The sequence below is a fragment of the Acomys minous genome, assembly GCF_964271855.1.
Source record: "Acomys minous genome assembly, chromosome: 16".
Taxonomy (NCBI): domain Eukaryota; kingdom Metazoa; phylum Chordata; class Mammalia; order Rodentia; family Muridae; genus Acomys; species Acomys minous.
In genome coordinates, this window is record NC_140498.1 from 57,723,815 (window position 1) to 57,748,833 (window position 25,019).

Sequence of the window (25,019 nt, forward strand, 5' to 3'; positions counted from 1 at the left end):
CAACCCATCTCTCTATTATAGTCTCGGTAAAACTGCCTCCACTCTCTGTAAAACAGCCTCTTAAGTAGCTTCCCTTTCCTCTCTCTTCTCGTAACAGTTGGGCGTATCCTATTCTGTCAAATCTTCTCTGATTCATCACCTTTTCTGCCACTCAATTAGACATCACTTTCTTTTTTTTTTTTTCTCTGTGTAGCCTTGGCCATCCTGGCCTCACTTTGTAGACCAGGCTGGCCTCGAACTCACAACGATCTGCCTGCCTCTGTCTCCCAAGTGCTGGGATTAAAGGCGTGCGCCACCACGCCTGGCACTAGACATCACTTTCAAACATGGGTGCTTCCTTCTACAAACTAACTTTACCTTCATTGTTTGGGCTTAAAGGCATGTACCACCATGCCTGGACCTAAGCTTTTCTTTCCCTGAATCTTGCTCTACACCAGTCTGGCTTTGAACTGAGATCTGTTTGCCCCTGTCTCCGGGGTTACAAGCATGTTTGTATTCCAGCCGGATCACACAGACCTAAAAGATCTTTGGATGTGATCTTGTGCCAGAACATGTTCTGAGTTAACATTCCTCTACATACGTACGTGTGTGCAGCTCTGTGAGCATATGTGTTGAGGCCAGATCAGTTTCAAATGTCATTCCTCAGGCGCCATCCTCCTCTTGCTGTTGTTGTTGTGGGGTTTTCTTTTAAATATATTTTATTAATTTATTCATATTACATCTCAATTGTTATCCCATCCCTTGTATCCTCCCATTCCTCCTTCCTTCCCATTTTCCCCTTTCTCCCCTCCACTATGACTGTGACTGAGGGGGACCTCCTCCCCCGTATATGTTCTTTTGTTTTGTTTTTAAAGAATATTTCTCTCTCTCTCTCTCTCTCTCTCTCTCTCTCTCTCTCTCTCTCTCTCTCTCATCTATCTGTCTTAGTTAGGGTTACTATTGCTGTGATGAAAGACCATGACCAAAAGCAACCTGGGGAGGAAAGGGTTTATTCCCCTCACAGTTCATCATCCAAAGCAGTGAGGGCAGGGACCTGGAGGCAGGAGCTGACACAGAGGCCATGGAGGGGTGCTTGATCCCTGTGGCTTGCTCAGCCAGGACCACCTGTAAAGTGATTGTCAATATTAATGTATGCAGAACATTAATACGGTGACAGTTTTTTTTTTAACTAGCCAGTTCCCCAATGATTGATACAGACTATGGTTTATTATTAAGCTGTATGCACTATGCTGGGCAGGTTCAGAGCATCCTAATCCTTCTAGCCTTAAAACCCACAGAAAAGCCCGTCACTTGCCAATCTGATGACTCCCGGGCAGCCTCTGCTCCCTCAGTCCGTCCTCAGGACACACTTGTCTTGGCCCCATGCTCCGTCTCTTCCAGTGGAGCGTGCCTCCTCCTCTCCCTCCTTTCTCCTCCTCCTCCCACCTCAGCCTCATGGTGGTCCCTCTCTGACCCCGGGGCTAGGAATCTAAGCTCCGCCTACCTCTCTTCTGCCCAGCTATAGACCATCAGCCACTTTATTTACCCAATCATAAAGTATTAGCAAGGGGTCTGGAGAGATGGCTCAGTGGTTAAGAGCGTCACCTGCTCTTCCTAATGGTCCTGAGTTCAAGTCCCAGCAACCACATGGTGGCTCTTATATAACCATCTGTAATGTGATCTGGCGCCCTCTTCTGGCTTGCAGGAGTACATGCAAGCAGAGCACTGTATACATAATAATAAATAAATAAATCTTTAAAAAAAAAAAAGAAAGTATTAGCAAGCAAGGTTTATGCAACATCACTTGGGGTACATGAACATGTGCTCATCTGGGGTGCAACTGGATCTTGGGGGCCAGTACTTAGCATTAGAACACACAGCACCAGACCAAGCCCCACCGGCCACCAGCCGCCCGAGAAATGTACCCCTCACTAATAAACAAAATGCATAACAACTGGATCTCATGGGGGCATTTTCTTAGTAGAGGCTCCTTCCTCGCTGATGACTCCAGTTTGGGTCAGGTTGCCATTATCGTTTGTCTATTATTATTTACTGGAACATGATCAAATGTAACCCAGCCTGGCTTCAGCTTGCTCTGTAACTGAGGATGACCTTGAGTGTCTGCTGCCTTGGCCTCTGCCTCCTAGACACTGAGGTTACACACAGGCCCCCCTGCCCTGTTTATGTGGTTCTGAGTTCAAGCCCAAGGTTACCCATTGAGTTGTATCCTCACCTGAACATCTTTTCTCCCATTCTGTGGGATGTCTTTTTACTTTCTTTTAAAAAACATGGATTTAGTGTATGTGTATGTTACACATGTGTGGTGCATTCTCCAGGGCATGTGCTTGAAGGGCAGAGGACACTGTCAGGTACCCTGCTTTTACAGTCTCCCCCTTATCCTGAGCTAGGATGTACATGCACCCCTTCTCCCCACTAACATTCCTTTTTTCTTTCTTTCTTTCTTTCTTTCTTTCTTTTTTTTTTTTTTTTGGTTTTTCGAGACAGGGTTTCAGTGTGTAGCCTTGGCTGTCCTGGACTTGCTTTGTAGACCAGGCTGGCCTCAAACTCAGTGATCTGCCTGCCTCTGCCTCCCGAGTGCTGGGATTAAAGGCATGCACCACCACGCCCGGCTTTTTTTTTTCAAGACAGGGTTTCTCTGTGTAGCCTTGGCTGTCGTGGACTCACTTTGTAGACTAGGCTGGCCTCGAACTCACAGCGATCTACCTGCCTCAAAAAACCAAATAATAATAATAATAATAATAATAATAATAATAATAATAATAATAATTTAAAATTTTCAGTCAACTACCGTAATTGCAGGTGTACCAGGACGGGAAAACTTAGTGTTGGCGTCATGAAGTATCTTCTCTTTCCGTTTCCACTAAAGAGTAAAAGCAAAATAAGCAAACACATGGTTTGAAGAAGTGGCCTCTCAAACGAAGACTGGCTCCTGAGAATTGTCCTGTCACAGGGCGAGTAAACTGACAGCATCTGGAAGGTTTTCAGTTTGTGTTTTCTCTTGCTGACTCGGGGTCTTGCAAGAGCTAAGCTGGGAAGCTACCACTGAGCTCCACCTTCAGCTTCAGGAAGAGTTTTTAGGTGATAAAAATGCATGAATCGGCTGGAGAGATGGCTGTGTATAAAAAGTCAATTTATAGTCATGTGGTGGTGGTGCACGCCTGTAATCTCAGTACTCAGGAGGCAGAGGCAGGCAGATCTCTGAGTTCGAGGCCAGAACAGAGTGACAATAATAATTTATATTATTATTACTGTAACATTAATATCAATTTTATTATAAGGTATTTAATAATTGTTAATTTATGATAAACATTTTATAATTTATGAAATATTAAAATGATATTGCAATATTTACTATGCTAAAATTATTATATTTTGATTTTGATTTTTCAAGACAGGGTTTCTCTGTGTAGCTTTGGCTGTCCTAGAACTCACTCTGCTCGGTCCTAATAATAATAATAAGTTTATATTATATTTTAATAATAATTTATTATAAATAGTAAGTATAAATATTTATATGTACTATTATTATATTGTTATTTTTATTTATGCCACTGTGCAATGTTCATATATGTGTTACTGAATTCTGTAGCTACCTGAATAGTCTGTGTCTTATTCATGATTGAGGTGGCTCATATGTTTTAAGAGAATCTGACATGTTAGATTTGTCTGTACATCAGAATTTTAATTTTTAAAGAATAATTCATGTATTATCTATGTGAATGTGGGTGTGCTTTGTGTGTTTATGTGTACTATGTGTGCAGGTGTCCTCAGAGGCCAGAACAGGGCACTGGATCCATTGGAACCAGACTTAGAGTCAGCTGTAGGAACTGAACCTGGCTCCTCTCTGCAGGGAACAGTAAGTGCTTCTAACAGCTAAGCTGTCTCTCCAGTCCCATAAGCTGAACTATTGAAAAAGGCATAGTTAGGGCTGGAGAGATGGCTCTGCAATTAAGAGCACTGGCTGCTCTCCCAGAGGACCCGAGTTCAATTCCCAGCATGCATATGGCAGCTCACGACTGCCTCTAATCTGACACTTTCACGCAGACATACATGCAATACACAGGAAATAAAAATAAAACTTTAAAAAGATATAGTTAAGTTTGTAATTACTGTTTACATTTTGGATGGAATTTAATTATTTAAGTTTACAGAGCTGGGTGGGGGTGGCACAATGTCTTTATTCCCAGCTCTTGGGAGAAAGAGGCCAGAGGATCTCTGTGAGTTCAAGGCCAGCCTGGTCTAGAAATCAAGTCCAGGGCAGCCAGGGCTATATAGAGAAACTCTGTCTGGAAATAAAACATTAAAAAAATTCTGTCTTATTCATGTAAATACTACTTAAACACTGAAGAACTTCAATTGAACTTTTTTTTTTAATGGTTTTTCAAGACAGGGTTTCTCTATGTTAACTTGGCTGTCCTGGACTCACTTTTGTACACCAGACAGGCCTCAAATTCACAGCAATCCACCTGCCTCTGCCTCCCCAGTGCTGGAATTAAAGGCGTGCGCCACCATGTCTGGCAGACTTTTATAATAGTGTTTGATTCACTGAAAAAAAAAAAGAAAACCATAATACAGGACTGTAGTGTGATGGTTTGAATAAGAACAGCCCCCGCCCGCCTGTGGTAGCGCACACCTTTATCCCAGCATTTGGGAGGCAGAGGCAGGCGGATCACTACGAGTTCAAGGCCAGCCTGGTCTACAAGTGAGTCCAGGACAGCCAGGGCTACACAGAGAAACACTGTCTCAAACAACACAAAACAAAACAAAACAGCACACACAGGCTCACTCACTTCAATGCCTAGTCATCAGGGAGTGACACTATTTGAGAAGGATTAGGAGGCGTGGCCTTGTTGGAGAAAACATGTCACTGGGGGGTGAATTTTGAGGTCTCAGAAGCCCATGACAGCAAGTACCAGATGATGAACAGGTAGAAAGTGGGTGATGCTACGCACCAGGCACCCTCTGCCTCCCCCATGAACGGACCTCTCCTTTCTTAGTCGCTCTGTCCAGCTCTGACTTCATTCCATAGTCTGTTGCTGCGGGGCTCTGGTGCTGTCTTAGGCTGTGCAACAGCAAAGGCAAGAAGGTATCTGTTTGGAGGTTGCCCTCTGATGTGTGGGGGGGTGGGGGGTGGGGCACACAGATTGTGGACTTTTGGCCCCCAGTGGGTTGAGCCTCTCATAGCTCAGAGACTTAGCTCAGCTTTGGGAGGGAGAATCCTTCCCAGCCTCACTCATGCTGTGGCCGTAAGTCAGGAGCATCTTGCTGGATTCTGGTGCACCTTTTTTCAGCATGCATATGTATAATTTCTGAAACTCAGAAGGGCCCATATTATCTGGTTCGTGCCCTTTTTTTCTAACTTTAAACTTTTTATTTTATTTTGATTTTTAAAAAATATCTCTTTATTACATAGACAGTGTTCTGCCTGCATGTACACCTGCAGGCCAGAAGAGGGCACCAGATCACATTACAGATGGTTATGAGCCACCATATGGTTGCTGGGATTTGAACTCAGGACCTCTGGAAGAGCAGACAGTACTCTTAACCTCTGAGTCATCTCTCCAGCCCCCTGTGAACTTTTTATTTTTAATGACAAAGTTGGCTATGTAACCCAGGCTAGCCCTGAACTGACCATTGTAGCCCAGGTTCCTTCTCATGCCCAGCCTGCCTGTTACTTTACATACATACCTAACATTGACTGCTCTCTCTGTCTCTCTCAGTGGTCTCTCAGTGTTAGGGCCCTGCACATGATAGGCGAACTGCTCTGCTGCCCAGCCGCACATCCACAGCCCATCCCAACCAGCATTAGATGTGCATCTTGTGCTGCTAAGCACCCATTTTGCCCTTCCTCTCTCTTCATGCTAAAAAAATGCCCCGGCCCGCCGGGGTTCGACTAACGCTCGGGAGGAGAATTTTCCTGTATGGAGACAGAACACTAGACACGAAGAAGGGGGGCAAGTCTGCATTCTGATCAAACCCCGTTTATTGAGAATTTTCACAGAGTTTATATAGGCACAGAGGCATGGGTATTTGCGTAAGCAAGGGTTGCTGTGGATACCTAACTCTGGAATGCTCCAGCAGTCTACCTTTACAGCTGCTATAATTGCAGGAGAGAAATTCCAGGAGAGTCGTGAAGGATCTGGTTAGTCAGGAAAAAGCTCCCGGAACTGCTGCTCGCAGGCAGCTGGCCCTTAATCTGATCTTATCAGTAGTCTCACCGGAAAAGGAGTAGCTCGGGGGTCTGGAATGACCAGCCCCCACAATAAATCACAACAGGTGTCTAACTGCCGACCTACGACAAGGTCAGCTAGTTTCTGGTGGACGGCAGACTTCTGGAGAAATAGAAACCTAGGCTCTGACAAGATGGCTGAACATTGGCCATGTAGCCCGTCCCCAACAACAACAACAACAAAAACCTGAAACCCTGTAGTCTGCACACTAGTGAAATATCTGCCCACTGCTCTGCCACCCCAACCCCCTAAGCACCCCCCCCCCCGCAGCTATCTTTTTACTTCCTGTCTCTGCAAATTTCACTTAGCACAATGTCCTCAAGATTTCCACGTTGTAGCCCGGCGTGGTGGTGCGCGCCTTTAATCCCAGCACTCAGGAGGCAGAGGCAGGCGGATCGCTGTGAGTTTGAGGCCAGCCTGGGCTACAAAGTGAGTCTAGGACAGCCAAGGCTGTCCCTGTCTCGAAAAAACAAAACAAAACAACAACAACAACAAAGATTCTCACGTTGTAGAATCATATCATAAGTGCCCACCTTCTTAAAGACGAAATGTACTGTTTTATATACAGGAACGTAAGGATATTTCTTCACGCCCCTGCTGCAATTCCAGAAGTGGAGTCCATGGATCTCCTAAGGCACCAAGTCCACGTCGTTTTCTATAGTGGCTGCACCACGGAAGTCACTTTAAAGTTTCCCCTAGAGGGAAAACCGATCGTGCTATGGGCTGAGTGGTCTTACACTCAAAATGGTCATTCCTGAATCAAAAACCATTGCTAGGAGGAGAAACGTTATCGATCATTTGATCTACATCTGTCATTGTGGGGCACAAACTAGGACGTTGAGGAAAATGGCTCAGGAGGGTTCCTTAATGGGAAAGCTGGGTTGCTGCTATCTTGTGCTTTTCGATAGTCAGTTTGATGCACAGAAAATAATTGTCACCTCGAAACACTAAAAGCCAGAACTAGGAGAGGACACTTCCAAACGTCCTTTGAGATGCACTGTCTACTTTGTTTGGGCAGTTGACATCGAAACTGAGCCTGCTTTTCTGGGTTGGAGGTAGATTGGAGTTCTGGGCATCCTAAGAGATAAGAGGGGGAGACAAAGAAAATCAGTCCACAATGAAGATCTACCAGGCGTGGAATAAATCCCACCGAGTCGCCAGTGTGTGGCACCGATTCGGCGACCTTCAAGGGGCGTCAAAGATCCGTCCTGCCCCCCCACCCCCCCCGCGCCCTGGAGAGGGAGGTCTATGGGTCACTGCTCTTCTCAAGCTCTGGAATTTAAAGCAGAGGTCCGGGATTCCCCGGAACCGCAATAGGGCGGGAGCCACGGAGTCCGAGCAACTTCCCCAGCCCGACCGCACCCAGTCTCTCCCGGCACCCGAGCGCAGGGAGCGCAGGTTGCGGACCACGGCGGGCACGTGGGCTCGGCCGCAGCGCTGCGCCAGCTCGGCCCGCCTGGCAGCCCCCGGACTCGCGCGCGGCCGAGACCTCTAGGGAGAGGTTCCTCCCCCCCCCCGCCCCCCCCCCTTCCCCGCCTTCTGCTCTGCACCAGTCCGAGGGAATCTGCGGTCGGTGACGCGCATCCTTCAGCAAGCCACCTGCAGCCCGGGGCGCGCCGCTGGGGCAGCATCACAGGCTGGGCCGGCGGCCTGGGTACCGCGCGCTCCGGAGGCCATGCCGGCGTTGGCGCGGCGCGGCGGCCGGCTGCCGCTGCTCGGTAAGGCCCCTCGCCCCCTCCCCGGCCGGTGGAGCGCGCAGCATCCCTCTCCTCCCGCCGCGCTCCCCTCGCCGCCGCGTCCCTCCCTTCTCTCGCGCCCTCCCGCGCCAGCGGTGAACTTGGCGGCGGTGTGCCCACCCCCGCCCTCACCCTCCTCCGCAGCGCTCCTCCGCAGTCCCCAGGCCGCCGCGTCTAGGCTTGGGCATGGATGCGTGCGGCCAGCCCCGGAGAGTCTGCGGCAGTGCAGGTGGCCCAGGAGCCCCTGGCACGACCTCTGGCTACTGTACATTCTTGAGGGGTCGCATTCGCACCTCGCTGAGGTGGGAGTTGACTGAGCAAAGTCTAATGGGAAAACGGACCGGCATCCTCTGCTAGAGAGGTCATTCCCGCCGGCGGCCCCCACCTGCGCCAATTTTCGGTTAGTTCAATGGCTAGTTACTTCGGAAATACTATGCAAAGACGGATTTACAAATTAAATTACTAGCTGCCCTTCCCCTCTCCATTCTATTCTTATCCTAGGATTACAGCCTAGTGAGATTTTCAAGGACTCCAAAAACTGCCCTCCCAAATTACCTGCTTGTGTAGAAGCATAGTAGTGATAGAAAATGGTAACAATAGGAAAAATGTCCCCATACGACCCAGTTCGAATCGGTTCGTCAGCTTCTATTTGGGAAGACGAAGGGGTCTGATTGAATCTGAGTTCTGAGAGTCTGGGGAAGATCGGTCCCTGCCCTAGTTTTGCAGCCTTGTGAGGCACTCTCGGCCTGCTCCTCATCTGCCCGGTAACCTACTTCCCCCTTCAGTTCCAACATTTAGGATTCTGGTTTGAACCTTTGGTGACAGAGAAAATATTTGCAACATAAATGAGCAGAAAGTATTTCCAATCACACACACAAACACACACACACACACACACACACACACACACACACAAAACCATAAAGTAAAAAAATGTAAGATATAAAGAAAAAGGGTGGGGAAACAGACGTTTTACCTTTCTTAAACTGGTACCTTTCTTAAATAGGTACGTCTCAGAAACATAGAGTAATATGCTTCCCCCCCCCCCCCCCCGCCGAGGTTCTGTTACTGTAAAAGGTTAACTTTGGTTGTGCGTGGTATTCGGGCCTTCCCTATAGCAGAAAAGATTGTCTAAGCGGCTAAGAGGATCGAAGTAACAGTATCAGAGCAGTGCTTGCAACCATGCTCGGACCGCACTGAGCTTCTTACTTAGGAAATGTCTTAATCCCTCTCCAGATTCCAAGTGCAACACACAAACAACAAATATGCAACATCTTACGAGTCCGACCACCCTCCGACGTAACGGGGTGGGGGGGAGGGCGGGGGCGGGGCGGTGTATCAAGACCCAGGGAGACACTGGCTCCAAAGTTACCGCCTCTCTGACTTCTCAAACTCTGCGTCACCTTTGTTTGTTTTTGTGAAGTTTACGAAGAGCCCCGCCCCTCTCCTTTCTCTGGTCAGTGCTGGGGGGTGGGTGGGGCGGAGGTGGGGGGGGGGATCACGTACAGGAGGCCAGTGCTGTGCCGCTGAGCCACTACCTCACCCTTCTTTCAGGCTCAGCGTCTCTTTGGTGTTATTTATTCTCTCATAAGCGTATGACTGCTCGTCTGCGTGTGTGTATGGACCACACGTGCGCCTACAGACGTCAGAAGAGGTGGTCCAGTCCCCTTGAAACGGGGTTGCAGGTGGTTGTGAGCCATCATGTGGGTGCTGGAAACCAAACCCAGGTCCTCTACAAGAGCAGCACTTGCTCTTTCCCGCCAAGCCGCATCTCCAGCCCCAGGGTCCAGCCTCTTTGACTCAACCCACTACTTATGCGGTTAGACTTTGTTCCCTGGTAGCATAGGTCTTTTTTTTTTTTTTTTTGGTTTTTCGAGACAGGGTCTCTCTGTGTAGCCTTGGCCATCCTGGACTCACTTTGTAGACCAGGCTGGCCTCGAACTCACAGCGATCCACCTACCTCTGCCTCCCGAGTGCTGGGATTAAAGGCGTGCGCCACCACGCCCGGCTGCATAGGTCTTGAAAACAAGGTTGGCTGCCATTCTTTGATATGAGCCTCTTGGGGCTGGAGCGATGGCTCAGTAGCTAAGGGCACTGACTGTTCTTTCAGAGGACCCAAGTTCAAATCCCAGCACCCACGTGGCAGCTCACAACTGTCTGTAGTCTGTAACTCCAAGATCTCTTTGCCATGTGTTTATCAATTATGTTGTTGCTCATTCAAACTCTCCCTGTACTAAGGATATATCTCAGCAGTAGAGTGCTTGTCCAGCATGCACGAAGCTCCTGGGTCTAAGTCTTAGAGCCCCTTTTTAATAAGCTGTTTCTGTTGTTGTTGTTATAATACTGCTGTGATCATCGTCCAGTGTGGGTGGGCCTGAACTCTCATTTCATATGGAGTTTTCTACGAAGAGCACTCCTTCGTAGGGACACAGGGAGGGCAGATATGCAATTTGGGTAGGTACTGCAGGAATTTTCCAAAGTGATCGAACCACTTCACACTCCTACTAGCAGTATGGAAGCTCCAGCCCTCACCTCCGTGCTGCTTGCTGATACAGATTTTCCTGGGGAAAGGAGGGAGCGTAAAAGCAGAGGCTTTCAAATGCTCGAGAGTTAAATATCTTGCGTTATGAAGAGAGAACTTGGTTTCCTTTGTGAGCACCGTGTTTCATGGGTGGTGACAACAGTTTTTATTTATTTTATTTTATTTATTTATTTATTTATTTTGGTTTTTTTCGAGACAAGGTTTCTCTGTGTAGCCTTGGCTGTCCTGGACTCACTTTGTAGACCAGGACAACAGTTTTTAAGAAGACCTGGAGGAGAGGAAAGGAGCTTGCTATGGCGTTATCTGCGTTGGGCACTGACACTGCATAGAGAGAGTTTCAATATTACAGGAACAGAGATATTGTCTCTGCCATTATTGTCTGAGAATTCATGTCCACAGCCTTGAATCACATTTATTTATTTATATATTTTTTATTAATTTATTCATATTACATCTCAATGGTTATCCCATCCCTTCTATCCTCCCATTCTTCCCTCCCTCCCATTTTCCCCTTACTCCCCTCCCCTATGACTGTGACTGAGGGAGACTTCCTCCTCCTGTATATGCTCATAGGGTATCAAGTCTCTTGGTTTATTTTTGGTTTTTCAAGACAGGGTTTCTCTGTGTATCTTTGGCTGTCCTAGACTCTCTTTGTAGACCAGGCTGGCCTCAAACTCACAGAGATCTGCCTGCCTCTGCCTCCCGAGTGCTGGGATTAAAGGCGTGCGCCACCATGCCCAGCTGAATCACACATCCTGCTGTGTTGCCTTTTGCCCTTCTTGTTTGTCTCCGTTACTTTTCTATTGCTGTGAAGTGATACCATGATCAAAGCAATTTTTAGAAAAGGGAGCTTGCTTACAGTTTCAGAGGGTGAGTCCATGACCCTTGTGGGGAGGCGGATGCTACGGACATGACAGAAGCCAGGCAGGCAGGCAAGCATGGTGCTGGCGCTGTAGCTGAAAGCTTATGTCTAGATCCACAAGCATGCACAGAGAAAGCTAGCTGGGAATGGTGTGGGCTCCCCCCCCCCCTTTCTGAGACAGAATTTCTCTATGTAACAGTCCTGGCTGTCCTAGACTCGCTTTGTAGACCAGGCTGGCTTCGAACTCACAGAGATCTGCCTGCCTCTGCCTCCCGAGTGCCGGGATTAAAGGCATGTGGCACTGCGCCCGACGTTGTAGGCTTTTGTTTTTGTTTTTTCAAGACAGAGTTTCTCTGTGTAGCCTTGGCTGTCCTGGACTCACTTTGTAGACCAGGCTGGCCTCGAACTCACAGTGATCCGCCTGCTTCTGCCTCCCTAATGCTGTGATTAAAGGCATGTGCCACCACGCCCAGCTGATGTGGGCTTTTGAAACCTCCTCCATCAAGGCCACACCTAATCCTTCCCAAACAGTTTTACATACGTGGCACAAGTATTCAAATATGTGAGCCTGAGCCTATAGGGGACAAACCAGGACATGACGCTTCCTAGAGCCCTCCTCCCCACTGGCTTTCAGTCCTATCATAAAGCAAAATACATTTAAGCCAGCTGTGAAAGTCCCCATAGACTATCACAGTCTCAACAGTTTCTTTCAAAGTCTCTTCTGAGACTCAAGGCAGCCTCTTAATTGCAACCCCGTGTAAAAGCCAAAGCAAAAGGCAAGTGGCCTACTTCCAGCATACTGTGGTACAGAAAATAGACTTCCACTCCAAGACTAAGGAAAAGTGATCAAAGCAAAACTGAAACCCTGCAGGGCAGACTCCAAAGCCTGTCCTGTGTCTGCAGTCAAAGCCCTTCCAGCCTTGTGCTTGGGCTGGTTCCCGGGCTGGTCTGCAGCTCTCCCTGGCAGGTATGGCACAGTGATGGCATCCCCAGCACTCTAGGGCCTTTGACACAGTCCAGACTTCACTCTTATAGGTTTTGGCCTCTGCTGGTCTCCATGCAGGGACCTCCTAACTGCGGAGGAAAATCCCACATACGCTTTACTCTTTTTTTTTTTTTAAGATCTATTGAGTATTTATACAGTGGTCTACATGTATCCCTCAGGCCAGAAGAGGGCATGAGGTTACATCATAGATGGTTGTGAGCCACCATGTGGTTGCTGGGAATTAAACTCAGGACCTCTGGAAGAGCAGTCAGTGCTCTTAACCTCTGAGACATCTCTCCAGCCCCCATATGCTTTACTCTTACACTCTTTATGACTCTAAAGCCTGAACCTCCTGGTCTCTGCTGCCAAGCCTGGCTGCCTACTTGGGTGGGAGGTCCATTTGCATAAGCTTTGATTTATTTACTTCCTTTGTTGAACAAGTTTTCCTGTGTTTTAGGAGCAGAAGAATCCTTATGCATTCCATTTTTACAGATTGAAAGATTAATAAACCGGGCGTGGTAGTAGATGCCTTTAATCCCAGCACTCAGGAGGTAGAGGCAGGCAGATCACTGTGAGTTCAAGGCCAGCCTGGTTACAAAGCGAGTCCAGGACAGCCAAAGCTACACAGAGAAACCCTGTTTCGAACCCCTGGCTCAAATAAAATAAAATAAAATAAAAAAAGAAAGAAAGAAAGAAAGAAAGAAAGAAAGAAAGAAAGAAAGCTTAATGATAGGGTCTTGGCCTGAGGGCCATTTCACATTAAGCCTTTCTTTAAGCTCTTTGAACATAAGACTTGGCTGCAACATTAAATTTTCTGATGCTCCTTTTCTTCTCAAACTGTCCATGTTTCTATTTCTTTCTACCCTGCTCGCTCCTGCTCCTTTTCATTGTAGACCTGCATCAGAGTGACCACTGATAACCACACAGCACAGTCAGTATTGGGCCGACCTGAAATATCCTCTGCCAAAGGAATTGGTCGCAGGCAGACTCGTAGGACAAGGGCAAAAAGCAGCCACATTCTTTGCCAAAATAGCACTAGGATGGGCCTCAGGCCCATTTGCTAGTCGGCTCGCCCCCCCCCCTGCACTCCCCCCCACTAAACCTTCCTGAGCTGGGCCTCCCTAGACCACACTGCTCTCAACACCATTGTCTTCCAAGTGCCTAGTAGAACGGTGTATTAAGCTCTCTTTACAGTGTTCAAGGACCCAAAGTCTTCCACACTCCACTCCTGCTACAAACGTCTGTCTTAGTTACTTTTCTTTTGCTGTAAAGGGACATCATGACCAAGGCAACTTATTTAAAAAAAAAAAAAAAGATTTTAATGGTGCTTACAGTTTCAGAGAAATAGAATCCATGACCGTCATGGCCGGGAGCACAGTGGCAGGCGGGTGGACGTCAGCTGAGTGCTCATATCTTGATCTATAAGCAGAGAGAGCTAACTGGAAGTGGTGTGGACTTTCATTTTCTCCCCTCACCCAAAACAAAACAAAACAAAAAAACAAGGTTTCCAGCACTCACTTTGTTGACCAGGGTGGCTTCGAACTCACAGTGACCCGCCTGCCCCTGCCTCCCGAGTGCTGGGATTAAAGGCGTGAGCCACCACCGCCTGGCTTAATGTGAACTTTTTAAACCTCAAACCTACTCCCAGGGCCAGACCTCCTCTAAGACCGCACCTGCTAATCCTTTCCAAACAGTTCCATCAACTGGGGACCAAGGGTTCGAACCTGTGGCCCTTTGGTTTGGACTAGACCTTGATGGCCTCTGACTCTAATGCTTTAGTTTTAATTCTTGCCTCATCTGAGTTTAGCTTAGCTATTAGTTTCCTCACAGGAACTTCATATCTGCCTGTGGTAAACTATCCGAGGGTTAGCGGAGGGAACTCCTGCCTCCTGTTAAGGAATCATCTTTATAAATAAAGCAGCGCTTACAGTAGCTCTTCGCTGTCAGTTAAGATGTTTTCATTGCTTTGGCACTGCCTGTTGTTTAACTGAAAATGATACAGTCAGGTGATCTTGGCAGTTGAGAAGGAGTGGGCTGGAGAGATGGCTCACTGCTGAAGAGTGCACGCTGCTCTTGCAGAGGACCAGGGTTCAGTTCCCAGCACCCATGTCGGGTGGCTCATAACCACTTGTAATTCAGCTTCTGGGGATCTGATGCCTCTGGGTCTATGTGGACACCAGCACGTACATAAAGATTTATGTATTTCTTATGTATACAGTGCTCTGCTTGCATGTACACAAGTACACCAGAAGAGGGCATCAGATCACATTATAGATAGTCATGAGCCACCATGTGGTTGCTAGGAATTGAACTCAGGACCTCTGGAAGAGCAAATGGTGCTCTTAACCTCTGAGCCAGCTCTTCAGTGCAAGTCTGTTTTGTTTGTTTGTCTGTTTGTTTTTGTTTTGTTTTGAGATGGAGGTTTACATATTTTCTCAGGATAATAAAAATGAATAGAATAACATTTTTACATATACATTTATATAATTACACACATATACAATAAATTACCTATAGCAAGAAGAACCATGACACAATCAAGAGTTATGTAAATGTTACATTTTTAGTATTTTGGCTATTTGTATTTGACAGCCTTGAAGAAAACATTGTTCCCAACTTGGTGTGTCTAAAATTCTGAATGTAAATCAATGTCTATAATATCTCATCATTATCAACTTAAAAATCAATCTAGACCTAAGGGAAATGTTTTTTAAATTTAATATAGGTTATTAAGTGCTTATTTCTGTGCCAAGCACAGAACTTTTTTGGACATTGTCTTAGAAAAGGAAAGAGATGGTAGTGTCTCAGTTTTATTCTATGTAACAAATCCATAGTCTTTGCCTTTCCCAGGAAAATCATCTCAAAATTTTTTCTTTTTTGAGGGTGGTTCAAGACAGAGTTTCTCTGTGTAGCTTTGGCTGCCCTGGAACTTACTCTTATAGACCAGGCTATCCTCAAACCCAGAGATCTGCCTGCCTCTGCTGGGGTTAAAGGTGTGCAATGCCACTGCTCAGCTCCTCACCCCCCATTTTTGTTTGTTTTTTGTTTTTGGAAAATTTGAGGTAGGGTTTCTCTGGGTAACCTGGCCTGTCTTAACTAGCTTTGTGGACCAGGTTGGTCTCAAACTCACAGAGATCTACCTGCCTCTGCCTCCCTGAGTGCTAGGTGTGTGCCACCATGCCCAGCTGCCTTTTTTTTTTTTTTAATAAAAAGTTCATTTTCTCTGGGGTGTGTGTGTGTGTGTGTGTGTGTGTGTGTGTGTGTGTGTGTGTGTGTATCTGTATCTTACGTTGTCCAGGTTTACCTCCAACTTAATATATAGCAAAGGGTGACTTTGTATTCTTTTTTTTTCTTTCTTTCTTTTGAGACAGGGTTTCTCTGTGTAGCCTTGGCTATCCTGGACTGACTTTGTAGACCAGGCTGTCCTCGAACTCAGCGATCCGCCTGCCTCTGCCTCCCGAGTGCTGGGATTATAGGTGTGTGCCACCATGCCTGGCCGACTTTGAACTCTTGATCCCCCTGGTCCAGCATCATAAGTGCAAAGACTATAAGGGTGCATTCTGAAGCCTAGCTGGGGGGGCGGTTTTGAGTTTTCTGAGACGGTCTTTCCAGTATGTGGGCTAGGCTGGCCCTAAGCTTCTATAGCTCAGGCCATGGCACCTAGCAAGAAGCAGTTTTCTTTTTTCTTTTTTTTTTAAATATATTTTAATAATTTATTCATATTACACCTCAATTGTTATCCCATCCCTTGTATCCTCCCATTCCTCCCTCCCTCCCATTTTCCACTTACTCCCCTCCCCTAAGACTGTGACTGAGGGGGACTTCCTCTCCCTGTATATGCTCATAGGGTATCAAGTCTCTTCTTGGTAGCCTGCTATCCTTCCTCTGAGTGCCACCAGGCCTCCCCATCCAGGGGACATGGTCAAATATGGGGCACCAGAGTTCGTGTGAAAGTCAGATCCCACTCTCCACTAAACTGTAAAGAACGTCCTATTCATTGGCTAGATCTGGGTAGGGGTTTGAAGTTTACTGCATGTATTGTCCTTGGCTGGTGCCATAGTTTGTGCCGGACACCTGGGCCCAGATCTGCCCATCTTAATATTCTTCTTATAGGTTCCTAGGACCCTCTGGATCCTTCTATTTCCCCATTCTCCCATGCTTCTCTCACCTAGAGACTCAATAGGATGTCCTCCCCTCTGACCCACTTTCCTGGTAAGTGAAGACTTTCATGGGACCTGTCCCTTGGGTTAGTGTCCAGATATAAGTGAGTATATACCATTTGACTCTTTCTGCTTCTGGGTTAACTTACTCATTATGATCATTTCTAGTTCAATCTATTTGCCCACAAATTTCGGGAATTCCTTGTTTTTAATAGCTGAGTAGTATTCCATAGTATAAATGTACCACAGTTTCTTTATCCATTCTTCTACTGAGAGACATTTAGAATGTTTCCAGGTTCTGGCTATTATGAATAAGGCTGCTATGAACATGGTTGAGCAAATTTTCTTGTTGTGTGCTGGAGCATCTTCTGGGTATATTTCAAGGAGTGGAATAGCTGGGTCTTGAGGAAGCCTTATTCCCTGTTTTCTAAGATAGCACCAGATAGATTTTCAAAGTGGCTGTACTAGTTTGCATTCCCACCAGCAATGAAGGAGTGTTCCTCTCTCTCCACATCCTCGCCAGCATGTGGTGTCACTTGAGTTTTTGATCTTAGCCATTCTGATAGGTGTAAGATGGAATCTCAGAGTTGTTTTGATTTGCATTTCCCTGATGACTAAGGAGGTTGAGCATTTCTTTAAGTGTTTCTCTGCTTTTGATATTCTTCTGTTGAGAATTCTCTGTTTAGTTCTGAGCCTCATTTCTCAATTGGGTTATTTGGTTTGGTGGTGTTTAGTTTCCTGAGTTCTTTATATATTTTGGATATTAGACCTTTCTCAGATGCAGGGTTGGTGAAGATCTTCTCCCAGTCTGTAGGCTGTCGCTTTGTTCTGTTGACAGTGTCTCCTGCCTTACAGAAGCTTCTCAGCTTCATGAGGTAAGAAGCAGTTTTCTAAGTGGTTCTTTGAACAAAATGTGTTGCTACATTTTCTCTCCAGGGACTGTTTGTGCTCCACTGAGAACTCCACCCTGGACCATCCCCCCTCAGTTCAGACTGGGCCTCTCCTGTCTTCCTGTCTCCCCAACGATGCTCAGATATCAATGTGGTAGGAGTCTCTGACAAAGGAATAAGATTTGATGTTGGAGAGTGCCCTCAAAGGAGAAGAAAAGGGATGGAGGGAGGGTGGAAGATAGATAGATCGCCTTCTTGTTGACTCAGAATACCTACGTATTACTTAGCATAATTTGTTTTGTTTTGAGGCAGTTTCTCACTAGGCAGTCCTTGCTGGCCTGGAACTCACTATGTAGACCAGTTGGGCTCAATTCACACATATATACCTGCCTCTTTCTGCCTTTGAGTGCTGGGAATAAAGGCACGCGCCACCATATGCGGCAACTCTTTTTTTTTTTTTAAGATTTATTTATTATGTATATAGTATTTTGCTTGAATGTACACCTGCACCCCAGAAGAGGGCACCAGATCTCATTGTAGATGGTTATATGACAACATGTGGTTGCTGGGAATTGAACTCAGGACCTTTGGAAGAACAGACAGTGCTCTTAACTTCTGAGCCATCTCTCCAGCCCCTCTTCTTTTTCTTTCTTTTTTTGTTTTTTGTTTTGGTTTTTGAGACAGAGTTTTCCTGTGTAGCCCTGGTGGCCCTGGACTCGCTTTGTAGACCAGGCTGTCTTTGAACTCAGCGAGATCTGCCTGCCTCTGCCTCCCAAGTGCTGGGATTACAGGCGTGAGCCACCACCACCTGGCTCAAACTTTTATTTATTTATTTTTTGAGGGGGGTTTTTGAGACAGAATCTCTCTGTGTAGCCTTGGCTGTCCTGGACTTGCTTTGTAGACCAGGCTGGCCTCGAACTCACAGCAATCTGCCTGCCTCTGCCTCCCGAGTGCTGGGATTAAAGGTGTGCGTCACCACGCCCGGCTCAAACTTCTATTCTTAAATTTTATAATTAGTTAGCATACAAAGTAAAATATTACATTTTATTGCCCCCTCCCCCCTTTTCAAGACATGGTTTCTCTGTGTGACCCTGGCTGCCCTGGAACTTGCTCTGAAGAGCAGGCTGGCCTCAAAGTCACAGAAATCCACCTGTCTCTGTCTCCCAAGTGCTGGGATTAAAGGTGTGATATACCACTGCCTGGTTTCTTTTGGTCTTTTTGAGAAAAGTTCTTCAGGTGGTTCCCAAGCTGCTGGACTCTCCTGCTTCTGCCTCCTTAGTACTGGGACTACAGGCATGTGTGCTACCACGCGCAGTCCTCAGGAGTCACCAAGGTCTTGCGGATAATAGGAATACGAACTTGGCTTGGCACACTGCATCCCTTGATCTTGCTGCTCCAGCTGCTGCCCTTCACTCAGATAAGCGCGTGACTCTCGGAGGTTTCCCTGGGAAGCGCGTTTGGAGTCTGAGCTGTTGTTGGTGTGGGTGGTAGTTTTTTGTTTTTTGTTTTTTTGTTTTTGTTTTGTTTTACCTGAGATAGAGTCTCGACGGCAAGGTTCACATGGTTGAGTTCCTGCTACCTCAGCCTTGAAGTGCTGGGGTCACCGGCCTGGCGGATGTGTACATCTTTAGACTTTCCCCTTTACTGGCTCCTAAGGAGGCTTCAGCCACGCTTGCGAGGTTAAAAGTTTTTCTTCCTTTAGGAGGCAGGCGCATGAGCCCTGCGCCTGGGTGATGTGGCTGTCTCCCTGGTGGCTGGTGGCTGTCTCCTCGCTGCTACTGAAATAACAAAAGCTGTTTTAGAAGCTGCGGATGGTCGTTAACCTGACTCATACCATTCTGCCCTTTAGATACCAACACACGAGAAGGAAATATAAAAATAATGTAAAGAACACACACAATGTTCTTTTGTGGCGAGAAGAATTGCATAAGACTTGAAAAGAGGAACTCTTGGTATTGGGGGGCGGCGGTGTTAAACAGTTTTTTAAAAATGTTTTTTTTTTTCACTACTATCATTATTATGCTGATTGTGAGCCAAGAACTCACCACAGAATCATTTATAGTCTACGCTGGAGTGTGGTATTGCCATTCTTTCTCTCAAATACTGACTTTTTTTAAAAATAGAATTTCTTTTTATTTATTTATTTATTTATTTATTTATTTTGGTTTTTTGAGACAAGGTCTCTCTGTGTAGCCTTGGCCGTCCTGGACTCGCTTTGTAGACCAGGCTGGCCTCGAACTCACAGCGATCCGCCTGCCTCTGCCTCTCGAGTGCTGGGATTAAAGGCGTGCGTCACCACGCCCGGCTAGAATTTCTTTTTTAAAAAGATTTGTTTATTTACTATGTAATACTATGTACAGTGCACATTAGATCACATTATAGATGGTTGTGAGCCACCATGTGGTTGCTGGGAATTGAACTCAGGACCTCTGGAAGAGTAGCCCGTGCTCTTAACCTCTGAGCCATCTCTCCAACCCCTCAAATACTGACTTTTAATTATAAGGTAGCCAACAAATTCAGTCTTCAAAGTCCTCTGTGATCGACAGCGGTGGTGGCGCTAATCCCAGTGCTCTGGAGGCAGAGGCAGGGAGGCTGTGAGTTTGAGGCCAGCCTGGTCTACAGAGTGCGTAAGTTTCAGGACAGCCACAACTACAGAGAGAAACCTTGTCTTGGAGGGGGGAAAAATCCCCTGGGAGCAGAGTCAGGTTTCCCTTAGTGGAAATGCTGATAGACATCTCAGGACTCAAATATAGACGGGAAGGGTGCTAGTGCATCCGGCTCTGCACTGGCATGCGGGTGGGTCTGGTGGCTCTGCACTGGAGTTCTGGTGGGTCTGGCTCTGCACTGGAGCGCTGGTGGGTCAGGTTCTGCACTGGAGCGCTGGTGGGTCTGACTCTGCACTGGAGCGCTGGTGGGTCTGACTCTGCACTGGAGCGCTGGTGGGTCCAGCTCTGCACTGGAGCGCTGGTGGGTCTGGCTCTGCACTGGAGCGCTGGTGGGTCAGGTTCTGCACTGGAGCGCAGGTGGGTCTGGCTCTGCACTGGAGCGCTGGTGGGTCTGGCTCTGCACTGGAGCGCTGGTGGATCTGGCTCTGGCACTGGCGTGCAGGTGAGTCTGGCCGCTCTTCACTGGCGTGCAGGTGGGTCTGACTCTGCACTGGAGCGCTGGTGGGTCCAGCTCTGCACTGGAGCGCTGGTGGGTCTGGCTCTGCACTGGAGCGCTGGTGGGTCTGGCTCTGCACTGGAGCGCTGGTGGGTCTGACTCTGCACTGGAGCGCTGGTGGGTCCAGCTCTGCACTGGAGCGCTGGTGGGTCTGGCTCTGCACTGGAGCGCTGGTGGGTCAGGTTCTGCACTGGAGCGCAGGTGGGTCTGGCTCTGCACTGGAGCGCTGGTGGGTCTGGCTCTGCACTGGAGCGCTGGTGGATCTGGCTCTGGCACTGGCGTGCAGGTGAGTCTGGCCGCTCTTCACTGGCGTGCAGGTGGGTCTGACTCTGCACTGGAGCGCTGGTGGGTCCAGCTCTGCACTGGAGCGCTGGTGGGTCTGGCTCTGCACTGGAGCGCTGGTGGGTCTGGCTCTGCACTGGAGCGCTGGTGGGTCTGACTCTGCACTGGAGCGCTGGTGGGTCTGACTCTGCACTGGAGCGCTGGTGGGTCCAGCTCTGCACTGGAGCGCTGGTGGGTCTGGCTCTGCACTGGAGCGCTGGTGGATCTGGCTCTGGCACTGGCGTGCAGGTGAGTCTGGCCGCTCTTCACTGGCGTGCAGGTGGGTCTGACTCTGCACTGGAGCGCTGGTGGGTCCAGCTCTGCACTGGAGCGCTGGTGGGTCTGGCTCTGCACTGGAGCGCTGGTGGGTCTGGCTCTGCACTGGAGCGCTGGTGGGTCTGGCTCTGCACTGGAGCGCTGGTGGATCTGGCTCTGGCACTGGCGTGCAGGTGAGTCTGGCCGCTCTTCACTGGCGTGCAGGTGGGTCTGACTCTGCACTGGAGCGCAGGTGGGTCTGGCGGCTCTGCACTGGCGTGCGGGTGGGTCCGGCTCTGCACTGGAGTGCGGGTGGGTCCGGCTCTGCAAGATACCACATAGCGGCCCAGCACTGCCTTCAAACGATTCACAGGCTAATACCGAGGTGCCAGCTCAGACACAGAGCTGGAGGTGGGATACAGTTTTAGAAACATCTCCAGAAGCATAGCCTCTAACTGAGACAGGAAAGAAACCCCAGCAGAGACCGTTCTGGCCACGGCTGTGAAGATGTGTGATTGATGGCACCAGAGCAGAGAGAGGGTGAGGACGGTCCCAGCAAGGAGGATAGAAAGAAGCAAGGTTCAGAGGTAACAAATGCGAGGAGGAAAACTATAATTCCAGTCTTGGTTGCTGGGGCACAGTGAACAAGGTCTCTAGGGTTACAGTGGCTTTCCTTTATAAAGTCCTAAGTCAGGGAGATAATGTTCTATACTTATTTAGTGTGTGTGTGTGTGTGTTCTGCATAGGTGGTGTGTGTGTATGTGTGTGGTGTGCATGTGTATGTGTGTGGTGTGCATATGTGGTGTGTGTGTATGTGTTTGTGGTGTATGTAGTGTGTGTGTGGTGTGTGAAGTGTGTATGGGTGTGTGTATGTGTGTGTGGTGTATGTGTGTGTGTGTGTGTGTGTGTGTGTGTGTGTGGTGTGTATGAGGGTCAGAGGACAATGTGAGGGAGTTGGTTGTCTCATTCCACTGTGTGGGTCCCAGGGATCAGAACTCGGGTTCCCATGCTTGGTGATAGTGCCCACAGAGCCCTCTTTCTGGCCTGGAGCCTGGTCTTTATCATGGAGACCAAGAACCTCTGACTGATGCCATTCTCCCTGTCCCTGTCCCTGTCCCTGTCCCTGTCCCTCTCTGTCACCCAAGCACATTATCTTATTTACTTACTCTTTAGAGAAAGTGTTCATTTTTGCCACTGATTTTTAAAGGGATCTGTGAGTGCAGACAAGGTAAGAACCCGGCTGCTAGCTGAGGAGGGGCCCGAGTGGAGGGCGAGTGCTGTCGGTGTGGAAGATGGAGAGCGGGTCCTCTGAACTGTCTAGACCCAGCTAGGAAGTTGCTGGCCGTGGGCCAGGCCAGAACTGATCAAGACTTTCAGCGTGCCAGATGTGGTGGCGCACACCTTTAATCCCAGCACTCAGGAGGCAGAGGCAGGTGGATTGCTGTGAGTTTGAGGCCAGCCTGGTCTTCAAAGCAAATCCAGGATGGCCAAGGCTAACGCAGAGAGACCCTGTCTCGAAAAACAAAAACAAACAAACAAACAAACAAATAGCAACAAAAAAAAGACTTTTAGTGTAGTAATGGCAATCCAGAGGCTAACCTGAAGGCAGATCTGAGGATAATCAAGAAGACAAAATGTGGGCCAGAGAGATGGCTTGGCGCATTAGAGCACTGGCTGCTCTTCCAAAGGACCCGGGTTTAGTTTCCAGCACCCACGTGGCAGCTCCTATCTGACACCCTCACACAGACATACATGCAGGCAAAACACCAATGTACATAGAATACAAATAAATAAATTATTAAAAAGAGAAGGCCAGCCAAAGCTACACAAAGAAACCCTGTCTTGAAAAACTGAAAAGCTGGGCTTGCTGGCATATGCCTTTAATCCCAGAACTTGGGAGGCAGAGGCAGGCAGATCGCAGTGAATTTGAGGCCAGTCTAGTTTACAAAGTGAGTCCAGGACAGCCAAGGATACACAGAGAAACCCTGTCTGGAAAAACAAAAGACAAAACACAAAAAACAAACAACAACAAAACCAAAACAAAAAACAAACAAGCAAACAAACAAAAAAAGAAAGAAAAACTAAAAAAAAAAAAAGAGAAAGAGAGAGAGAGAGAGAAGGCAAAATGTTGGGGTGTGGCTACTGCTTACATGGGAAATGAGGGTGAAAGGAGACTCAGTTCTGTCCCCAGCACCCTCGTGGCAACTTACAGCCATCTGTGACTACAGTTCTAGGTGACAGGTATCAGGCATGTGGTATATTCAGGCAAACACTCATACACAATAATTTCAGAACTTTTCTTTGTATTAAGAAAGAAAGGGGCTGGAGAGATGGCTTAGTGGTTAAGGGCACTGACTGCTCTTTGGGAGATCCTGAGTTCAATTCCCAGCAACCATATGGTGGCTCACAACCATCTATAATGATAGCTGATGCACTCTCTTCTGGCCTGCAAGGGTACAAGCAGGCAGGGCACTGTATACATAATGAATAAATCTTGAAAGAAAGAAAGAGAGAGAGAGAGAAGACAAGGTGTCTTAGACTTCTGTCTGTTTTATACAATCTACATCCATAGATCTGTTTTTGGGATCACATATTTATTTATCTATTTTGGGTTGTGTGTGTGTGTGTTTGTTTGTTTGTTTGTGGAGACACAGCTTCACTGTCTAGCTCACCAGCTTTGGATCCGTGTAGACTTGCCTAAGAGTTAAGGCAACAGTCCCGCCTTTGCCTCTTGAGGGCTGTCAACTGAGGGGTGCTTACAGGCATGCAGTACCTCACTGGATTTGGGGTTTGGGGGAAGCAAAGTTGTAGTTTATTAAGAAAAGATTTTTTTTCGAGACAGGGTTTCTCTGTGTATCCTTGACTGTCCTGGACTCACTTTGTAGACCAGGCTGGCCTTGAACTCACAGAGATCTGCCTGCCTCTGCCTCCCGAGTGCTGGGATTAAAGGCATGCGCCACCACACCTGGCTATAAAAAGATTTTAATAGAGACTTACTCATCAGTCAAGCAGGTAGAGGGATGGGACCACACAAGAGAAAGCATGGGTTTCTCGAGAGAGAGTTGCTTTAGCCTAAAATTTGATTTTGCATGTCGCCTCCCTGAAAGCACCCTCCCCAATGCCATTCTTTCCCTTTCAGAGCGTGCGATTCTGTGTGAGCCTTCCCGTCGTTTAAAATCCCAAACCTCCCTCAGGACCACATGGGTTTGCAGTGATAGCCTGGGAATTTCCGCTGAGGCTTTGCAATGGATTCTTGGGGAAGAGCCTTCGCGTCGGTGATGTCAAGTTCTGTGTCGGCCTTTAAGGGCAGGCGCAAAGCAGGCGCGACGAGTTGGGCTTCTTGTGATGTCACCGTGTAACACAGCTGCTTTCCAGAATTTACTAAGAACAAACAACTGCCATCACTATCCACATGCAGGGCATCTCCACTCCACCCCCTTCTCCCCACCCCCCTCCCTCCCACCCCCTCCCCACCCACCACCTTCCCACCCCCCACTTCCCTTATGCTCATGTCAACCCCGCCCCCCCACCATACCTAACCCCTGGCAACCAATAATCTCTTTTCTGCTGTGACTTCCCCTCTTTTCTGAAGATCACGTGTGGAATCGTATAACACATGGTCTTTTGAGTTTGTTTATTGACATAGAATAATGTATTTGGTTTTCAGTTGTTTAGACCAGGCTGGCCTAGAACTCACGAGATCCGCCTGCCTCTGCCTCCTGAGTGCCAGGATTAAACATGTGTGCCACTATGTCTGGCCTATGGTAATTTTTCTGAGATTTCCTCATGCTATTCCAGAGCAGTGCTAAGCTGCTTTCTGGCCTTGGGTTTTCTCCTGGTTTCTGTTGATTATGAGTGGTTTCATAGAAACTCAAG

At 47.8% G+C, this 25,019-nt stretch overlaps 1 protein-coding gene and 1 long non-coding RNA gene across 3 annotated transcripts in view; one reads left to right on the forward strand and one right to left on the reverse strand.

Moving 5' to 3' along the window:
* Positions 1–973: 973 nt before the first annotated feature.
* LOC311586040 lies at positions 974–7,933 on the reverse strand. The gene is made up of 3 exons (XR_014775446.1): positions 7,830–7,933; positions 6,764–7,307; positions 974–1,104 (listed from the first exon to the last, which is right to left on the reverse strand). It is a non-coding gene; the product is annotated as an uncharacterized lncRNA (long non-coding RNA).
* The window catches only part of FLT3 (fms related receptor tyrosine kinase 3), a 71,976-nt gene continuing 54,787 nt past the window's right edge, over positions 7,831–25,019 (forward strand). For both annotated transcript variants that reach the window (XR_014775422.1, XM_084761734.1), the window contains exon 1: positions 7,831–7,948. Coding sequence is in view for 1 of the 2 variants with exons in the window: in XM_084761734.1 (XP_084617860.1) it covers positions 7,906–7,948 (43 nt within the window). In the remaining variant the exon portion in view is untranslated. The remainder of the gene's footprint in view (positions 7,949–25,019) is intronic.